Source organism: Condylura cristata, unplaced genomic scaffold (assembly GCF_000260355.1).
Source record: "Condylura cristata isolate star-nosed mole 26May11 unplaced genomic scaffold, ConCri1.0 scaffold00019, whole genome shotgun sequence".
NCBI lineage: Eukaryota > Metazoa > Chordata > Mammalia > Eulipotyphla > Talpidae > Condylura > Condylura cristata.
In genome coordinates, this window is record NW_004567120.1 from 15532977 (window position 1) to 15549743 (window position 16767).

A 16767-nucleotide genomic window follows, 5' to 3' on the forward strand; every position below is an offset into this window, starting at 1 on the left:
CCAACCCTTTCTCTGAACGAGGCATTTCAGGCCCTTTTGGAGAGACAGCGATATGAACAAACAATTTCCGTCATAAACTCATTCACTAACCATTATTTATTGATTACCTACTGTATATCAGTTTCTATGATAAGCTCTGGGATATGGCAGTTGGCAAAAACAGGAATTGTCCTTCCTCTCATGAAACTAATTAGTGAAGGTGCAAGACAGGGACCACGTGCATCATTTTCCTCACTATACACATGCAGCACATAGTAGGGACCCCGTAAATCTTTGTGGAATGCGAGCAAGTCAATAGCCAAATACACGATTGCCAGTTGTGAGAGGTGCTGTCCGGGAAGTGTGAAAGTTGATGCTCATGCTAAGATCTGAAGGATGAGGAATCCCAGTCGTGCCAAGATTGGAGATACAAACATTCCAGAAGAGGAAGTAGTGTGGGAAAAGGCTGAGGTGAGAGCTTAACATGTTTCAGTGGGATGATCACAATGAGCAAAGGGATGAGTGATTCCTGATGAGAAGATGCAAGAGACAAAGCAGAAGAAAGTGGGGGGGGGTGTCTTGTATGTCTGTTGTGTGAGCTTTATTCTCAGTGCCCTGAGAAGCTGATGGAGGGCTTGTTGCAGTGGTGACATGATCTGATTTGTGTGTAAATTACTTTTGCTGTAGTGATAATTGGGAAAAAGAATGGAAACGTGGAAGAACAGACAGCACTTAGGAGAAGCAATTCTCTATGGGACATGATGATAGTCTGGACTAAAGTAGCTGTGGTAGTGTGAGTGAAGTCGATACACTTTAGAGATAGAGCTGACAGACTTTCTGATGGCCTGGACATGGGGGACTAGAGAGGAGCAAAGTGAAAAGTGGCTTCAAGTTCCTGGCTAAAACAACTGGGTGTACAGGTAAAATGAGGAAAATTGGGGGTAAAGAACAGTCCTGGGGCATGTGTCATTATTTTTTTAACATGTTCTGTTGGAAATGCCTGTGGGCCCAGTAAGTGTAACGGTCACATAGGCAGCTGAATTATTTGAATGCAGAGCTTTCCAACAGAAGGCAGTATAAAAAGTGTTAGAAGTGACATGAAAGTTAAATGTTTAGAGGAAATGCTATGTGTGGCTAGGTCCATCAGAAGCGTTTTCAGTGAAAATATTGACATTTGAGTCAAAGGAAAAGTGACGAGGGACAACAAAAGGGATGAAAAAGCAAAGGTAAGGGAGAAGTCCTCAAGGCGGATTCGGAACCTGAAAAATAGTTCTGTTTGCATGGAATGTATGTGGTTTGTGTTTTGAATGTTGAGAAAGATGGGTCTACAGAAATCATTGAAGCCAGATGGGAATCTGTATTGCGCTTAGCCTGACTGGGTCATTGAAAGCAATTTAGTGACAGAGAGTAGGGTGGATTGAAGGAGTAAGGAGGCCAGGGAGGTGGGTTAAGAACCTACTTCCATTACCAAGGGTGAAATAAGGACCTAAATGTAGAAGTTAAAGGGCCAAGGTGACAGATACTCGGAAGCAGAATTAAAAGGACAGCAGAAGAGGCACCTAGTTTTTTCATTTGAGTGTCTTTTGCCTGCACACTGTTATCATAAACTCTGGAAAGGCACGGTAGAATTTTACACTGGCTAAAGGCACTTGGGATGGTTTCATTGTGAACAGTGACAGGCTCTGTCATTTATGAGTGGGCTCATGCTGGGAGCTGTTGCTGCAAGTTGCAGGATGTGGGTTCAGGCCCCGGACTGGGAAATGGGTTGAAAGGAAGCCCTATGGCCCTAGTAATCTTTTTTTCTTTTAAAAGCCCAGTTGCAGGAGCTCCTCCCTACTTTGCATCCCCTCGCCTGACACGCGCACACTCTCTCTCACATACACAGGCTGAACCTTCAATGCGCTGAATTTTCTCCTTCACTATCCTCCCATCCATATAACCCTTAATCTGGACAAAGTCTCATCCCTCACTGCCCTCACCTGAAGAACAGTCAGAGAGAACAGCTGAGTGTCCTCCACCTTCCCTTAGTAATATCCGTGTTGACACAGAGGCTTCAGTATCAGGGTCCCTCTGGGGACCACGAGCATTAATCACACAGAGGGCTGGAGTTGCAGTGAGGTGAGGGTACGGGTGAGCACTCATTCAAATGGGGGAATCTGGCTCTGGCTTCCCCCTGTTCCTTCGTCTCACTCGAATATAGGGGCTGGACATCCTCTTGAAGGAGGTAAAATAAGTTTGGGAGAGGCTTCTGAAGGTACTCTGCAGGGGAGACACTATGAGTAGCCGAACTATTCCACGGGACTAGCTAGTTGTTTTGGCGATGCCTTGAGCCCACCTCCCTTTACTTCCTCTTTTCCAGTTGGTATATTTCTATGTGTCCATTGTTCAATGTCTTTTGAAGAGTACTTTGAACTCTCCAGAGCATATGTGCTATATAAATACAATAAAACAATGAATAAATAAAATGTCTAACTTTTACAGGACTGTAAGTTTTATTATTTCTGATACAGTGACATGTAGCCCTCACTCAGCACAAGGCTGACAAGCAGACAGGTGCATTCCGAGGATCGCAAACATGTCTCCTTGCCATAAAACCCTCCCCCACTAGCTGAAACCCCCGAGTTTGGGGATATGTATTCTTTCATTTGAGTTTGAGCCCCTGAAGATCTCCCTAAGAAGTTCTTCTTCAAATGGAAATACCTTGGAGGGTGGGTGGGTGGGTTTTAATTTACTTTAGTCCCTCTACATTAACTTGTAACTCCTACAAAACACTTTTTTGTGTGCTTTTGTTCATGCTATTCTGGAGGTAATACTAGATATAATGAAACATAAAGATGAAATTACCTCATATTTTCACACAATCTCTCATTTGATCTCTAAAGCCAAGCCCGCTCATTCTTTTTTAAAACAATTTATTTTTTTCCAATGTAATAACAGGTTTATTATAGAAAAATTGAAAAAGGCAGGAAGATAGGAAGAAGAAAAAATACCAACCACAGTCCTACCACCTAAAGAACCACCGCTGTTGACAGAGTGATGCTCATTCCTTAAACAAACCTTAGTTTAGGTCCCATTTCTGAGGTGATGTCTTCCTTGAACTTCCTCCCCCCACTTGACCCTGGCCTTCTCTATCATGTTTATACCACTTGCATGTACAAGTTAGTTAACTTGGCGTGTATCTCGTGTTTCCAACTAGATCCTTGAACACTGAAACCGTGAGTTACACGTCTCAATTTCCCCCCAAACACCTGGTACATTGGACCCAATGTCTGCTGACAGTAGCCTACGTGAATACAAACCATGTCAGAAAGGATATGATGTTGGCCAATTATTTAAATCATGAAAATTAAAGCTTTCAGGTCACCTAATTTTGGTGATTACTCCTTTTCTGTTCCTGAACTCTTGAAAGTCTATTTAAATAGCTTCTTTCTCCACACCAAAACTGAGTAAGATGCAGGCTGATTAAGAGCCAGGATTTACCCAATGATTCTCCATGTAAGGAATAAAGGTGAAAGAGAGAGAAAGAAGTAACAGAGGGAAGGAGGGAGGAAAGGAGAGCAGAGCAGGGAAGAGTAAAGAAGAGAGGACAAGATAAGAGCAGGAGAAGACAAGAGAGGGGAAGGGAAGGGTAAAGAAGATGCGTAAGGGAAGGGAAAGGACGGGTATGGTATATAAAGTATATAGTCTGGTGCTCAATCCAGTATGTGATTTGCCTCCAGCACTGTATACAGGATCCCATCCACTTGTTCTGAGTCAAACCCGATCTCACGAAGCTCCAAGTGAGGGAGGACAGAAGTAAGGAGATAGCTGACGTGGATACGCAGCCTCGTAAGCTTTGCCAAAGCCCTGTATGATGGAGTGAGGGGCAGGAGAAGAGATGACATGAAGTCATTAGCCAACAGAACAAAATGAAGCTCCTTAAAAATTGGCCTACATTTCTCAACAATTATGTTTCCATTAACTAGAAAGAAGAAAGCACAATACCACCAAGTGCAGGGAGACTGGCTACAACTCTCTAAGAAGCAATTCTTCAATCCATGGTGGCCTGTGAATTAATCAAGGCTTCCTCCCTTATCTGGCCAGTAGCTGGGGGTCCTAAGGGGTGCTTCCCTTTAGCACTCGCAAGCTGATAACTAAACCCTAGTAATTAACCTTTCTAGGTCATCTCCCTCTGGGGTCCGGTAGGAGACCTGAGCCTTCTGCAGCACTTCCAGGTGCATCTCTGTCTCCTTCAGTTTCTCTTTCAGTTCTTGCTTTTCCTCTTTGGTTCGCTCCAGCTCAGCTTTCAGAATTTGGAATTCGGCTTGGCGGTAGCCCATGTGCTTCTTGCTCCAGTACAAGCCTTCCGTCTCTTGAGTACTGTAGGTCACTAATTCATGCTGGACTTTCTTGAATTCAGAATGCCAGTGATTCCGCTCCTGTTCCAGCTCTTCTACCTGCAGACCAAAAAAGAGAAATTTAGTGAACCCACTTATTATTCCAAGTTAAAGAATGGAAATTGGCCCAAGTACATGCACCCTGTGACTTCTCTAGGTGTAGTCCTCTACTTATGGACCTTTTCAATTCCCAAATATGGAAGTGAAGTCCATTAGGGTTTACTCTATTTGACACCTACCGCAGAATGATTCAATACGTATCTAGTTTAAGGGCCTCAGAACGTGAAGTCATCAGAGCTCCAACTCTCTGGGCCTTTGTTAGAACAACCTCTTATTACTAGTGGTAGGGTGTTGCCCTAACCTTTTGCTGGAACAAATTTCTTTCAGCCAAAACACGTTCCAATTTTTCTGTGGTTCTCTTCAGTTCTTCTAGCTCTCTTTGGTTCTTCATCTTCGGTGTATTCCGACCTCCGCTCTCCTCATAGCCTCTCTCTTTCTCTCCAGTGGCTGCAGCAGGGGTTGTGGCAGAAGCCACAGAAGAATAAGGCACTGGGTTCCAGGATTCAACTGCTTTCCTTCTCTCAGCAAGCTCCTCTCTGTTAAAAGGGATCAGCTGAATGGGAGCTCCTGAATCTTGCATACCTTTTGCCACACCGACAACAGCTACAAAAGGTCCCTTGTTTACCTCCTCCTTGTTTATGGTTGTGCTGCCTCTATTTGATTCTTCTGCTACCAACCTTGGCATCTGATCTTCTACTTCTTCAGGAAATAAGGACTCCTGGTGTTGGTCTTGGGCCCCTGAATATAGAACTGAAACTTCCCTACTCTGACTGGTATTCTTGTTTGCTTCTGGGTATTCTGGGGAGAGGTACGGTGGTGTGCTTCTCTCAGAGCTAGTTTTATCTTGGCTGTTCTCCCCATCTGTATTGGCAACAGAAGCTTCTACCCTCCTGTAAGAGTTAGGCATGGAGTAATCTAGAGGAGATGTTGTCATCTCATTCTGGAGTCGTCTTCGTTTTTCCACAGGTTCCTCACCTAGGATCCATTTGTACTTACTGCAAGAAGAAGACACAATTAAATTGTAAGCCATCCCATTACAGACTAAATATGTTCTTATTCTATGGAGCCTCTCTTCGATTTTCCTGTATTAAAAATGATCCTACCTGGTCTCCACAAATCGTTTTAGGTTAGTAAGACCATTTTACCCTTAATCCCCAGCTCCTTCACTCATGCAGTTTGCTAAGGTAACAGTTGGTTTTAAGGGAGAGATGAAATAAAAAGGTATGTAGCACCAGCCTTTGGATATAATAAGACCAGGTTGACCTTGGTGAGAATTCTGAAAATAGGATTGAATGAGAAGTGTCTAAAATGCAAGTAAAGGAAGAAAAACAAACACACATGTAAAATATCCTAACACAAGAATGGAAAAAAAGGTCACAAAAAGTCTAGTGGAGTGTGTGAAGGAGAACGAACCAGCTCGTTAATTTTAAAGTGTCACAAAGCCTTCCAAGTATCAAAGACTTACACACATTTTTTTAAATAACAGAACATTATACAATTCCTTTTGCCAGCCAACCGGATTGTGGCGATTGCCCATTATTCACTTGTGAAAGTTAATAAAAACACAAGGCCCTCGTCAGAAACAAAGAAACTGAGCTGGCCAATTCAAGTCACTTCCCCCTTATGACAAAACAGCTCCCTTCTGTCAGGGGCAAACAGGCACTCCCTCAGTTCTTCAGGAAAGCCAGGATTGTGACCTGAAATCACCTTCCATTTCTGGCTAAAACCTGCACTAAAAATGGAAAGAACTACAAAACAACTGGCACCAGCAAAATTCAATAAAAAAGGCAATTTTATTCAGGAGCAGGATAGCACCCCTAGTTTTATCCTTAGAATTATTTTGCCTTTGCTCCAGAAAACTAAGCAATTTCAAGTAAAAGTTTCAAGGTCAGTCAGGCATGTTATGCGCCGCCTCATAGTACCTCAAGGCTGCCCAGATTTCTCTGAAAAGTATGTATTTTCAGAGAATGAAATGCATATGTAATTAGGTATCTCAGACCTCAGCTTCTGATAATGCCCTGTATTTCTTCAAAATTAGTGTGGCTTCACTGATTTTTCTCTAATTTTACTGTCCTCCATTTCACATCCATTCATATTTTATATTCATTCATATTTTAAGCATTTTATTATTATTATTTTCTGAATGGCTTGAGTTTACCTTACACATATTTGTCTTTGTAGTTTGTTAAGGTGGAGGTTTAGGTGATTTGAGATCTTTCTTCAGTCTTAAGATAAGCATTTACAAAAACAATTTTTCCTGGGAGTATTGCTTTCATTTCATCCATAAGGTTTGATATATATTTTTCATTTTCTTTTCAAGATATTTTCTAATTTCCTTTGTGATTTATTCTTTTGCTCATTTGCTATTTTGTAGTGTGTTATTTAATTTACACATACTGGTAAATTCCCAAATTTTTTTCTAATGTTGAATTCTAACTTAACTTCACTGTGGTTAGAGAACACATTTTGTAGGTTACCAATTCTTGTTTTATGTCCTAACATAGGACCTATTCTGAAAAATACTCATTGTGCTCTTGAGAAGTCTATGTATTATGTTGTCTGGGAGTGGAATGCCCTGTATGTATCTGCCATATTTGTTGACCCCTTGCCATATAGTTTAGTCTTAGAAATTCCTACTTCAAGATGATGCAGGGCAAATGTTAGTTACTGAGTACAGCCCTGTAGGTTTATATTAGTTTTCAACGTTCTTATTTCCTTGTTGATCTTCTATTTCCTTGTTGACCCATTACTGAAACTGGGGTAGTGTGAAATCTCCAAGTGTTACTGCTGTCTCATTTCTCCCTTCAATTCTGTTTCTTCTTCACAAAATTTGGGAGTTCTGTTGTACGTTCAAGTATGGATTTAACTATTATCTTTCTGATGGGACTTAATTATCAGAAAACGTCCCTCTTTATATGCAACAAAAATTCTGTTTAAAAATCTGTTTCATCTGATATTGGTATAACTACCCCAGCTTTCTTAAGGTGTTGAAGTTGCTATGGTGTATCTTTTTAAATTCTTTTATTTTCAAGCTATTTATATCTTTTAATCTAAAGTAGAATAGGCTCCAGTATATTTCAATATTTTTTTAAAAAATCCATTCTGAAAATCTTTTTTGATTGGGTCATTTTATGAAGTCTTATTTTTTATGTAGTCATATTTAATGTCAATATTGATATGACAGAATTTACCTCTGCTATTTAGCCTTTTGTTTTCCATATGTGTTATGCCTTCTTTGTTCCTCCACTCTTCCTCCTTTCATGTTGCATGGGTATTTTCTAGTTTAACATTTACAATTCTAAAGTACATCATTATAATTATTACTTTATATGTCATATCCTTTGAGGACACTGAGAGAAGTAGAGCAAGTACATACTTATAATATTTATAGAGCTTGCTAAAAGTCTTCCCCCCCATTTTTAGTTTTCCTCATTTCTTATAGAAGATCCGTATTACCATCTGTTGTCACTCCCTTATGCCAATAAAGTTTTGTTCCTACTCACCTCTCTTGTGGTGTTCTTGTCAAGCACTTTACATCCATATATGAAATGGTAAAATCATATACACTTTTGAAATAACATACAAATATATATTGTATTATGCAATTAGTCTTTAAGCTGGTTAAGAATAGAAAGAACACGCCATTATATTGTATTTTATAATTAATTATAGTTATTATTGCCAGTACTAATTTTTCATGTGAATTCAAATAACTGCCTGGTATCACCTGCTTTCAGTCTAAAGAACTATCTTAGTATTTCTTATAAGGCAGACTTGCTAGAAAAAAAATTCTATCAGCTTTTGTTTATCTTGAAATCTATTTATTTTACCTTAATTTTCTAAAGCAGTTTACTCAATGTAAGATTCTTGGTTGTCTTTTTTCTAGTACTTCCAATATCTTATACTACTTCACAGCCTCCAAGTCTCCATTGTTTTTGACGAGAAGTCAGCTGTTGATCTTACTGAGGTTCTTTTTGTACACGATGAAGTGCATAGGAACAAAGGTGTATCACAATGAAGAAATTCTATTTTTGCCTTTGAAATTTTGTTTTTGCCTTTGGCTTTCAGTGTTTTCACTGACTCTACTGTTTTGAATTCAATGGATATAAATATTAATGTTTTTCACCAAGTGTAGAGGTTTTCAGTTATTATTTCTTTGAATATTTTTTCTACTCCTTTTTCTCTCTCTCCCTTCTACACTCCTATTTTGCATATTAGTGCACTTGATTATGTCCCACATTTCTCTAAGGCTCTGTTCCTCTTTTTCATGCCTTTTTCTGGTACTATAATCTATAACTGATCTACACATTTGATGACACTTATTTCTATCAACTCTAAAGTACATTTGACTCCTTTTAGTTGAAAATTTCATGTGAATTTTAGTGAAAACTGTACTTTTCACCTCCATAATATTCATCATTTCTTTATGAAAAATAATTTCCCTGTTTTTATTACTATCCTTTATATGAGACAGGGCCTCCTTCAGCTTGAGTGTATTTATACAGGCTACTTTGAAGCAGCCATTATAAATACCTAGATCTCTTCAAAAACAGTTTCTATTTCATGCTTCTTTTTAGTTTTCTATGTACAGAACACATTTTCCTATTTCTTTGCATGTGTCATAAAATTTCTTGTTGACAATTATATATTTTAGGTAACAGAGTACAGCAACTCTGATCCTCCTCCCCGAGTAATTAATGTTGCTATTGTTTGCTTAGGTGTTTATTTACTAGTCTGGCTGAACTGATTTCATGAGATGTATTTCTTCTGCAGTTTTGCAGCTTCTGATGCTTTCACATCCTGACCTGATTGATCCTGAAGTGCAGTCTCCTTACCCCCAGAGTAGACAATGGTGCCAGGAAAACTGTTCTCTGCTTTTTGCTTCTCTCTCTCTGTTACTAAACTTCTGATTTGTCAGCCATTTTGCTTACTGCAACTTTTATCATGGAGCTCTGAGTGCCCTCTTAATTGTTCTCCAAGATTTCCATTATTTTGACAATGCCCTTAGGAATGGAATTCTCTAGCATCTGTTTCACATAAAGTCAGTTCCCTCAGCTAAAAGTTCTTCATCTTTACAGCCTGCCTCTCTCCCTAAGCAGACCTTCTGTGCCGTGGTGCAGGGATAGTGGTCCCGCTCTCCAAGAATGTAACATTTTTTTGTTAGAGGTCTGTCCCTCTCAGGTGAAACCATAACTCTAGACTGGGACCTAAGAAACAAGGGAGCCCCCGACTTCTTTATTACACCCACCTAGGCTATAGCTCCTTGTGTGGTTTTCATAAAACACTGCTTTGAGCAGGGTGGAAGTAGGTTAAATGCCATCTATTCTTGCTGTTCTTCCTGAAATCTAATAGGTTATTTTGAATGAATGCCCCCCCATTTGCTATATGCTCTTAAGACAACTTCTAAGAACTAAAAATGATTTTTTAAAAAAATTCTCCCAGTGGCCCTCCCTGGTGGCGCAGCAGGTTAAAGCACAGCACTGAGAATCTAAGCCGCTTCCGCATGAGTTCGATTCCTGCCTGCCCCGGAGGTGACCACATGGCATGGCAGACCTCCCCTGACCCGCCCGCTGCTCCCCTCAGCAGTGTACTTCGTCGATCTGCCTGTTCTGCTCCCCACTCTGTCTCTGGTGTAGCCTCTCGCCGCCCCTGAGCCTCTGACCTGCATCCCAGTTCTGTATGCACAATAAATAAATCTTTTAAAAAAAAATTCTCCAAGTTAAGTGATTTGAAAGAGTCTATCAGGATCCTCATATGTCTCAATTTTGAAAGTCTGTCCAAAGGTAAGTATTAATCTTGGTACCTGAATCAATTTTATTCATTTCCATGACTTTCCTTCTGTTTCTACATCATGTTTGTAGTTTTCAGATATCTCTTAAAACACATAAGGGTGTCTCTCCTTTTACCATTAAAGTGTAATTTGGATTTTCTTCATTTAAAGCATGAACTAGTTAGCTTAATCAAAGGCTCCCTAAATATCTAAATAAATCAGTGTCACTAATTCTTACCTTTGTCCATATACTTATAGCTACTTGAGATTTTTGCTTGTAACCATTCATATGAATCTTAGCATGTACTGGATATACTTAAATATAAAATTTTGACAACCTAAACTCTTTCATCTTTGATTCCATCACTGCCCCAGAAAAGTGCCTTTCATTATAGGAAGCACTTGAATGTCTAGAGAATGAATGTATGGAAATAGATTATTTCCTTTAACAGAAATAAACTATATTCCCATAAAAGGTTGTACCTATTTACACAATAGCTGAGCCTATTTCTCTCCTCTTGTTAGATTTGTCAGACTTCCAAAGCTGTTTCCAGTGACATGTCTGGAGCCCTTGCGAGGTTATATAACCTATTTCACTGGAACTTTTAAAAAGTGCTGTTTTTAAATTAAGTGTAAGTTTTCTTTTATCTATAGTTAATGAACTGTACTAAATGACCAAAGAATCCTGATCAGTTTCAGATTTTGATAATACAGGAGATCTTTGTAATTCTTGCTGAACCTATTATTCCATTAACATTGTTTTACTAGAAAATGCTGTACACACAAGCATATTCTTTTCCCCTTGTAAAAAGGCATACCCTCTCCAAACAATCTGAATCCCCCATACATGTATGATTTTGAAATGACAAAATCATAATTTTTGGACCTTACATAACACACAGAACATTAACTGCATCAATTATCATGCATCTTTCTCTTGAAAGAATATTATTCTCAAATTATCATTACAAATGAACAAAGTATTTGTCCTCTATCACAAAAATGTGAATGTAGCAGTTCTATAAAGACTCATACAAAAAGCCCATAAAGACTGATGAAGTATGCCACCCAATGGATGTACTGTCATTCTGCACTTATAAAAATACACACACATATAAATTAACATTTGTAATGTCTTTTAGATTACCAAAAGCCACCACAAAGTAACAAAAGAAAAACTGAAGTAAAAGGCAAAGTCACAGCAGAGCAAAGAGCCTTCAAGAGCTCTCTGGAAATATCACTCATGACATTTCTGACACATGAGCTTCAAAAAGACAAAGCACTTACTGTAGATTTCTCCCAACCTATAATGGGAGTTGGAAAACTAAGCTAAACAGAATTGGGATCAAGCTCCTGAGACTCAGACTGGACCATATTTTTTAACCCCTGACCATATAGTTCAATCTTAGAAATTGCTCCTTCAAGATGACGCAGGCTCAAATATTAGTTACTGAGTATCTACTATCTTCCAAGCCACTAGATTCTTTCCTACAGATTCTTATTGAATTTCTTTGGAGTTTTATTAGTTTTGCTCATAATGGTTTAATTCCACTTGAGCCTTTGTTCATGTTCAGCGTTTCACAGGATTCTTCCAATATCTACAGGGCTTAATTGCGGAAGAATCACCAAACAGGGCACTTGGACACTTGTAGAAATAGTTGCCCAGAGTCAGCTAAGAAGAAACAGGGAAAAGAAGAATTAAGAGTGAGGGGACGGGGGGAGGAACCAGGAACCACTTCACTCTGTTGCATATTGCAGTGCTTCTATCCTATAATACATTGCAAAGACATCCAAAGTAAATGGGTCAATGAAAAATTTCCAAACAACTGTATTCATGACCTACTCTCACATTGTTGATGGCTGTAGAAGTGTCTAATATTAGAGAGCAACTCTGAATCTGCACTACAGTTTGATCCTATCAGAAGTAAGAAACATAGCGGAGAGGAGAAAAAAAATAATTGAGAGTCCTCAGTTCCAGTGTCATGGCAGGATAGGGGCAGTCATATCTTCCGCTGGCTTCAAATACTCCTAACATTTAAGAATAAGATATGTTTTGCTTCTTTCAGTTATAGAAACTAATATAATAATACTGATGAGATGCTAGAAGGTGAACAAGTAAAGCTCCAGATAAAACTTAGATTAATATTTTACTCAGGAAAACAATGAACTCAAGGGCTTACACAACGGTACCAAATTATAATTATTTTTTTTTATGTGGCCAACATGTGCTAGGCCTATGGATCCCCAGAGAACTGCAATACTCCTAAAAACTTAAGGAAAGAAACAATGCTTATCTGTTTAAAGGTGCCTTGCATCTGCATTGCACACTATGTTCTTCCAAGTTTTCATGTCCATATATAATTTCTGTACTAGCCAACATAATGTGAACACATAGTACATACAGAGCATTGCTAGGTGATCACTTCAAAAGGTTATACATACATATATGTAGTCAAATGAACATACACACACATGCACACTTGACAAAGCAATGTAATGTTGAAAAATTGGGGCACAATTAGGTTGATTCTATCAACCTAAAATGCTGTTTATACTTCAGAATTCCCTGCTAGGCCTTAAGAAAAACATAAACGTGATAATCATACCAGCTTACTTTTGAGGAAAACAAACCTGAGGCTTATTATTGAAGACAGACTATGCATTCTACTCACCTGGAAATCTGAAAAACACTGGTATCCAGAGGCTTAAGCTGAAGAGAAAGTGTCCTGCTTTCTTCTGGAACTGAGAGAAGCAGGTTGGGGCTATCAATTCCCTCATATCCAATTGTCTTGTTATTCAATTCATCCATCTCTTGACTAGTAGGGATCTTCAATGGATCAGTGAATACCTAGCAAAGAAAGAAATGATTCATAAAAATCTCAATTATAAACTAAATACCAAAGGATGAGTCAAATCCTTCTGATGCTAGGAAAGAATACTTGGCCAAATAAAAAGAAACTGTTTCCTACACAAAACAAACAGCGCGCAGAAATGTACACTAGAACACTGAACCCAGGCACACTCAGTTATAACCTTATCAGTTGGATACCAAGAGACCTCCCCAATTCACTTATTGGCTCCTACTATCATCCCACCCACATTAACCCAGGCCCCTATCGACATCTAACTCTCCCTGGTGACCCACTGAAGGCTGGGTTTACACGCCTCTGAGATCTGGATGAGGGGAGGGGTGGAGGGAATGAGCATTGCAGCAAGTGTCGGTCCTTATTTTGGAGAAATGCATGCGAGAGACTAACGTATGTTCATAGTGCACACACACAGAGACATGCGTCTGGGATCTCGTGGGGAGCCAGCTTATGAAGAGTGATGAAGGTGTAAGAATATAAAGGGGGAGGTAAACTGAATGAGGACAGGGCAGTCCCAGGAAATCTCCCAATGTCTACATCAGACTCATAAGCCAATATATTAGGATATGAAACCTGTTCATTCATATACTGGGGTCTTGGTAGGATGTCAGATGAATTGATATGAAATTGCCTCTATCCTCACCAGTCTGACCTACCCTGATTGAGTGGGTGGAAGGTGAATCTAACATGCGACTAGCAGATATCTCTGGGAAAAAGGGTCAAAAGGAAAATCATGCAGAAAGGCAGGGTTGGGTGGGGAAGATACATGGGTGCTATGGTGGCTGTCAGGAAAGGAGTGTCCCTGAAAGGACGGCCAACCTTATTGCACCCTTCAGCGTCCGGAGCTGGGCAACCATGTCCGAGAGACAGTGCTCCTGAAAATTCAAAACAGCAGAGTCTTTATAAAGCCAGCCAGCCTGAAAGCAGGGATAGGGGAGGGGCGCAAAGAACCACCCCTTCGCCCAAGAGCAAGGAGGAAGGAATCACCTCCAAATCCTGGAAAAAGGAGACTGAGGAAAACCACATACTCAACAGGACAGCCCGTATGAGGACGGAACACAACCCCGAATGTTCCGTTAAGACTGAAAATGACATTCGCACCAACCAGAATTAGTACTAAATCCAAATCTGGGAAATAAAAACGATTTGATTCTTCTATTTTTGGTGATCTAAACATCAGTAACAGCAGATCCAAGCAAAATTGAATGGTCCAATGGGGAAAAAAAAAGACACCAAAAGAAATGGCTCATTATTGCTACGCAGCTTTCAAGATTGCTGCTTCCTTCAACCTATGTCCTCTGTTGGGGAAAATTTTGCGTGAGGAAAAGAAGAGAGCAGACTGGCTCTTACCTGGTGGCTCTCATTTTCTGTTGGCACCTTCTTTTTCTCGACAATTTGATCTCTAGAAGAAGACAAAGTGCTATTTAGTTTATTCATGAAATTTCTCAGCCTGAAATAGATTACCATCTAGGTTTAGGTTAAACTATTCCTTCCAGCTTAGAAATGGTATAAGATTCATTGAGTAACTAAGGGTGCCTTCCTGAGCTCTGCTGTTGAAAAGAGATTCAAAATACTCCATCAAAAGAGAGGACCTGGGAAGGAGAGGAACTAAGAGGAATCACTAATTGAGATCCTCAGGAGATGATTGGAAGGAAGGCAATATTGAGAAAACAGAAAGGTGAGTCAGGAAACCATTAAAAAAATTGTCTCTATCCTCAACACTGCCCTGTCCTATTGGGAAGGGCCAGGCTCCCCTGCTTCACCTCAGGAATACTCAACTGTTTCTTTGGTCTGCTTAAGTACAGGTCTTCATCAACGAGTTCTTGTTCCTCTGGGACAGAGCATCTCCTGCAATGTAAAGAAGAAATCATCTTTTGGAAACAAAAATACCCTTCACTTTTACCCTTCACTTTTCTTACAACTATGATAAGCAGGTCAGAGGTTAACAACACTAACAGAGTTCAGATTCCACCCATATTACAAAACCTGTGTGGTTTAACATGTAGCAATTCTTGTTGCAAGGCATACCATCATGTAATTATTTTTGGTGCATGTATCACCCTTTTGCCAGGAGATTCAAAATACTTTACGGTTACAAAATTCAAATTATGGTGAATTCCATGAAACACAACCTCTCCTTTTAAACTGACGTTCCAGCACAAGAGAGATTGGCTTGAGGTTGTATATAGAGAGAATATTGCTGAGATTAGAACCTCATTCTTTTGCCTCTCATCTAAGAATATAATTCTCAAGGTATAGTCTAGAAGCATGAGAGTCCCTAAATTAGGTGAAGATGCCCGAGGAAGATCAGTGGCTATTCTGGAGACTAGAAATAAGGGACACGGAGTTTATGCCATAAAAAGGACAGAAGAGAAACTAACAAGGAGGGAAAAGAAGGAGGAATCTATAAATGAAGTGTGAGGAAGAGAATTTTAGTATTTAAAAACCTAAAGGAGTACTAGAAAATATATTCAATGGTCAAAAGTAATTCTTGAAACAAAAAAATTAATAATTGGAAATGCTGTTACACCCATTTTATGAAGGAAGGCTAAGTCTCTGAGACTAACTGCAAATGGACAGGAGACAGGGTTCAAAATTGAGAATTCTGAGTACACAGCCCCATATTCTGTTCTAATAATACAAGACTAGTTACTCTCCATAGAGAAGTGCTGAGGTACGTGTGGAGACTATTGGAGAATGCTCCCATTACAGACCAAAGTTTCATTTAATTTCCTCCATTTAAACACTTTCCCTAAAAAGCATATTTTGCTTCGGCATCTTTTTATCAGCATATATCCTGCAGAAAAAGAATTACAAGTCACTGATACATGAGCAGATCGATATATTATCATAAACCTATGTGGCTATTGAGCAAAATAAGAAAGTACTCGTTGAACTGACACGAATGCTTATGCATGTGGCAGGCACTAGCCGGATGCTGCAAGGAACCCAGGACATGTTAGGGAGACAAACTTGTAAAGAAAAAGCATTGAGTGTGTAACAGACACTACAATAGCTTCTGGTATAGGAAGCAAATGACGAAAATCATCAACTCAACCTAAAACATAAAGCCCCTGTTCTCAAAGACTTTTACAACCTCTTGAAGAGCCAAAGTAATACACATATGAAAAACATCTGAAAAATACGAACAGTAAAGTGAACAGACGTTAAATATTAAACACCACGGAATGCCAGAGTATAATCACTGCATATATTGTCAAGAGGAAAAGAATCACAAATACAGGCTTCTGGGGTGGAGATGACTTGTCTAGGCAGCTGAAATGTACAAAGTCACTGATGCCTCTTGCTGATGCTATCAGAGATATGAAGGAGGGAATGAGTGTGGTATTGGTGGGTACAGCCAAGTCATAGGGCCCGGCTAAAGCACAGAGCTTGTATTAAGGTACAATGGAAAAATAAGGCTGAATAGTTAGAAAAGGGGCTTGATTGCCAAGTGTGTAGAAGTGAGCAGTGTTGTAGAATATAAAAACAAATCAGTTGCTATCCCAGGCACAGTCTTGTACTCTGAGCATACCTGTACTTTGGATGGGAATTATAGTAACAAAACCATCTTGCCGGTAATGTAGATGGATCCACCTTGCCAGGAAGTTTCCTCCATTTAAGACACTCATCACACTGTACCCATGTCTGGTCAGGAATCTTCCTAAAAGAAGGAAAACAGAAGTGTGACAATTTATACCCTAGTTTTATACAT

General features: G+C 39.5%; 1 protein-coding gene across 2 annotated transcripts in view; it reads right to left on the reverse strand.

Moving 5' to 3' along the window:
• Nucleotides 1–3561: 3561 nt before the first annotated feature.
• The window catches only part of MORC4 (MORC family CW-type zinc finger 4), a 49227-nt gene continuing 36021 nt past the window's right edge, over nucleotides 3562–16767 (reverse strand). The window contains exons 10-16 of one of the 2 annotated variants that reach the window (XM_004685679.2): nucleotides 16588–16716; nucleotides 14832–14900; nucleotides 14403–14454; nucleotides 12858–13033; nucleotides 4717–5410; nucleotides 4170–4415; nucleotides 3562–3825 (exon numbers count right to left, since the gene is read on the reverse strand). In XM_004685679.2, coding sequence (XP_004685736.1) covers nucleotides 3745–3825; nucleotides 4170–4415; nucleotides 4717–5410; nucleotides 12858–13033; nucleotides 14403–14454; nucleotides 14832–14900; nucleotides 16588–16716 — 1447 coding nt within the window. In that variant the 3' untranslated portion in view covers nucleotides 3562–3744. Of the gene's footprint in view, nucleotides 3826–4131; nucleotides 4416–4716; nucleotides 5411–12857; nucleotides 13034–14402; nucleotides 14455–14831; nucleotides 14901–16587; nucleotides 16717–16767 lie in introns of both variants that reach the window. The other variant, XM_004685678.2, reaches the window with a different exon arrangement.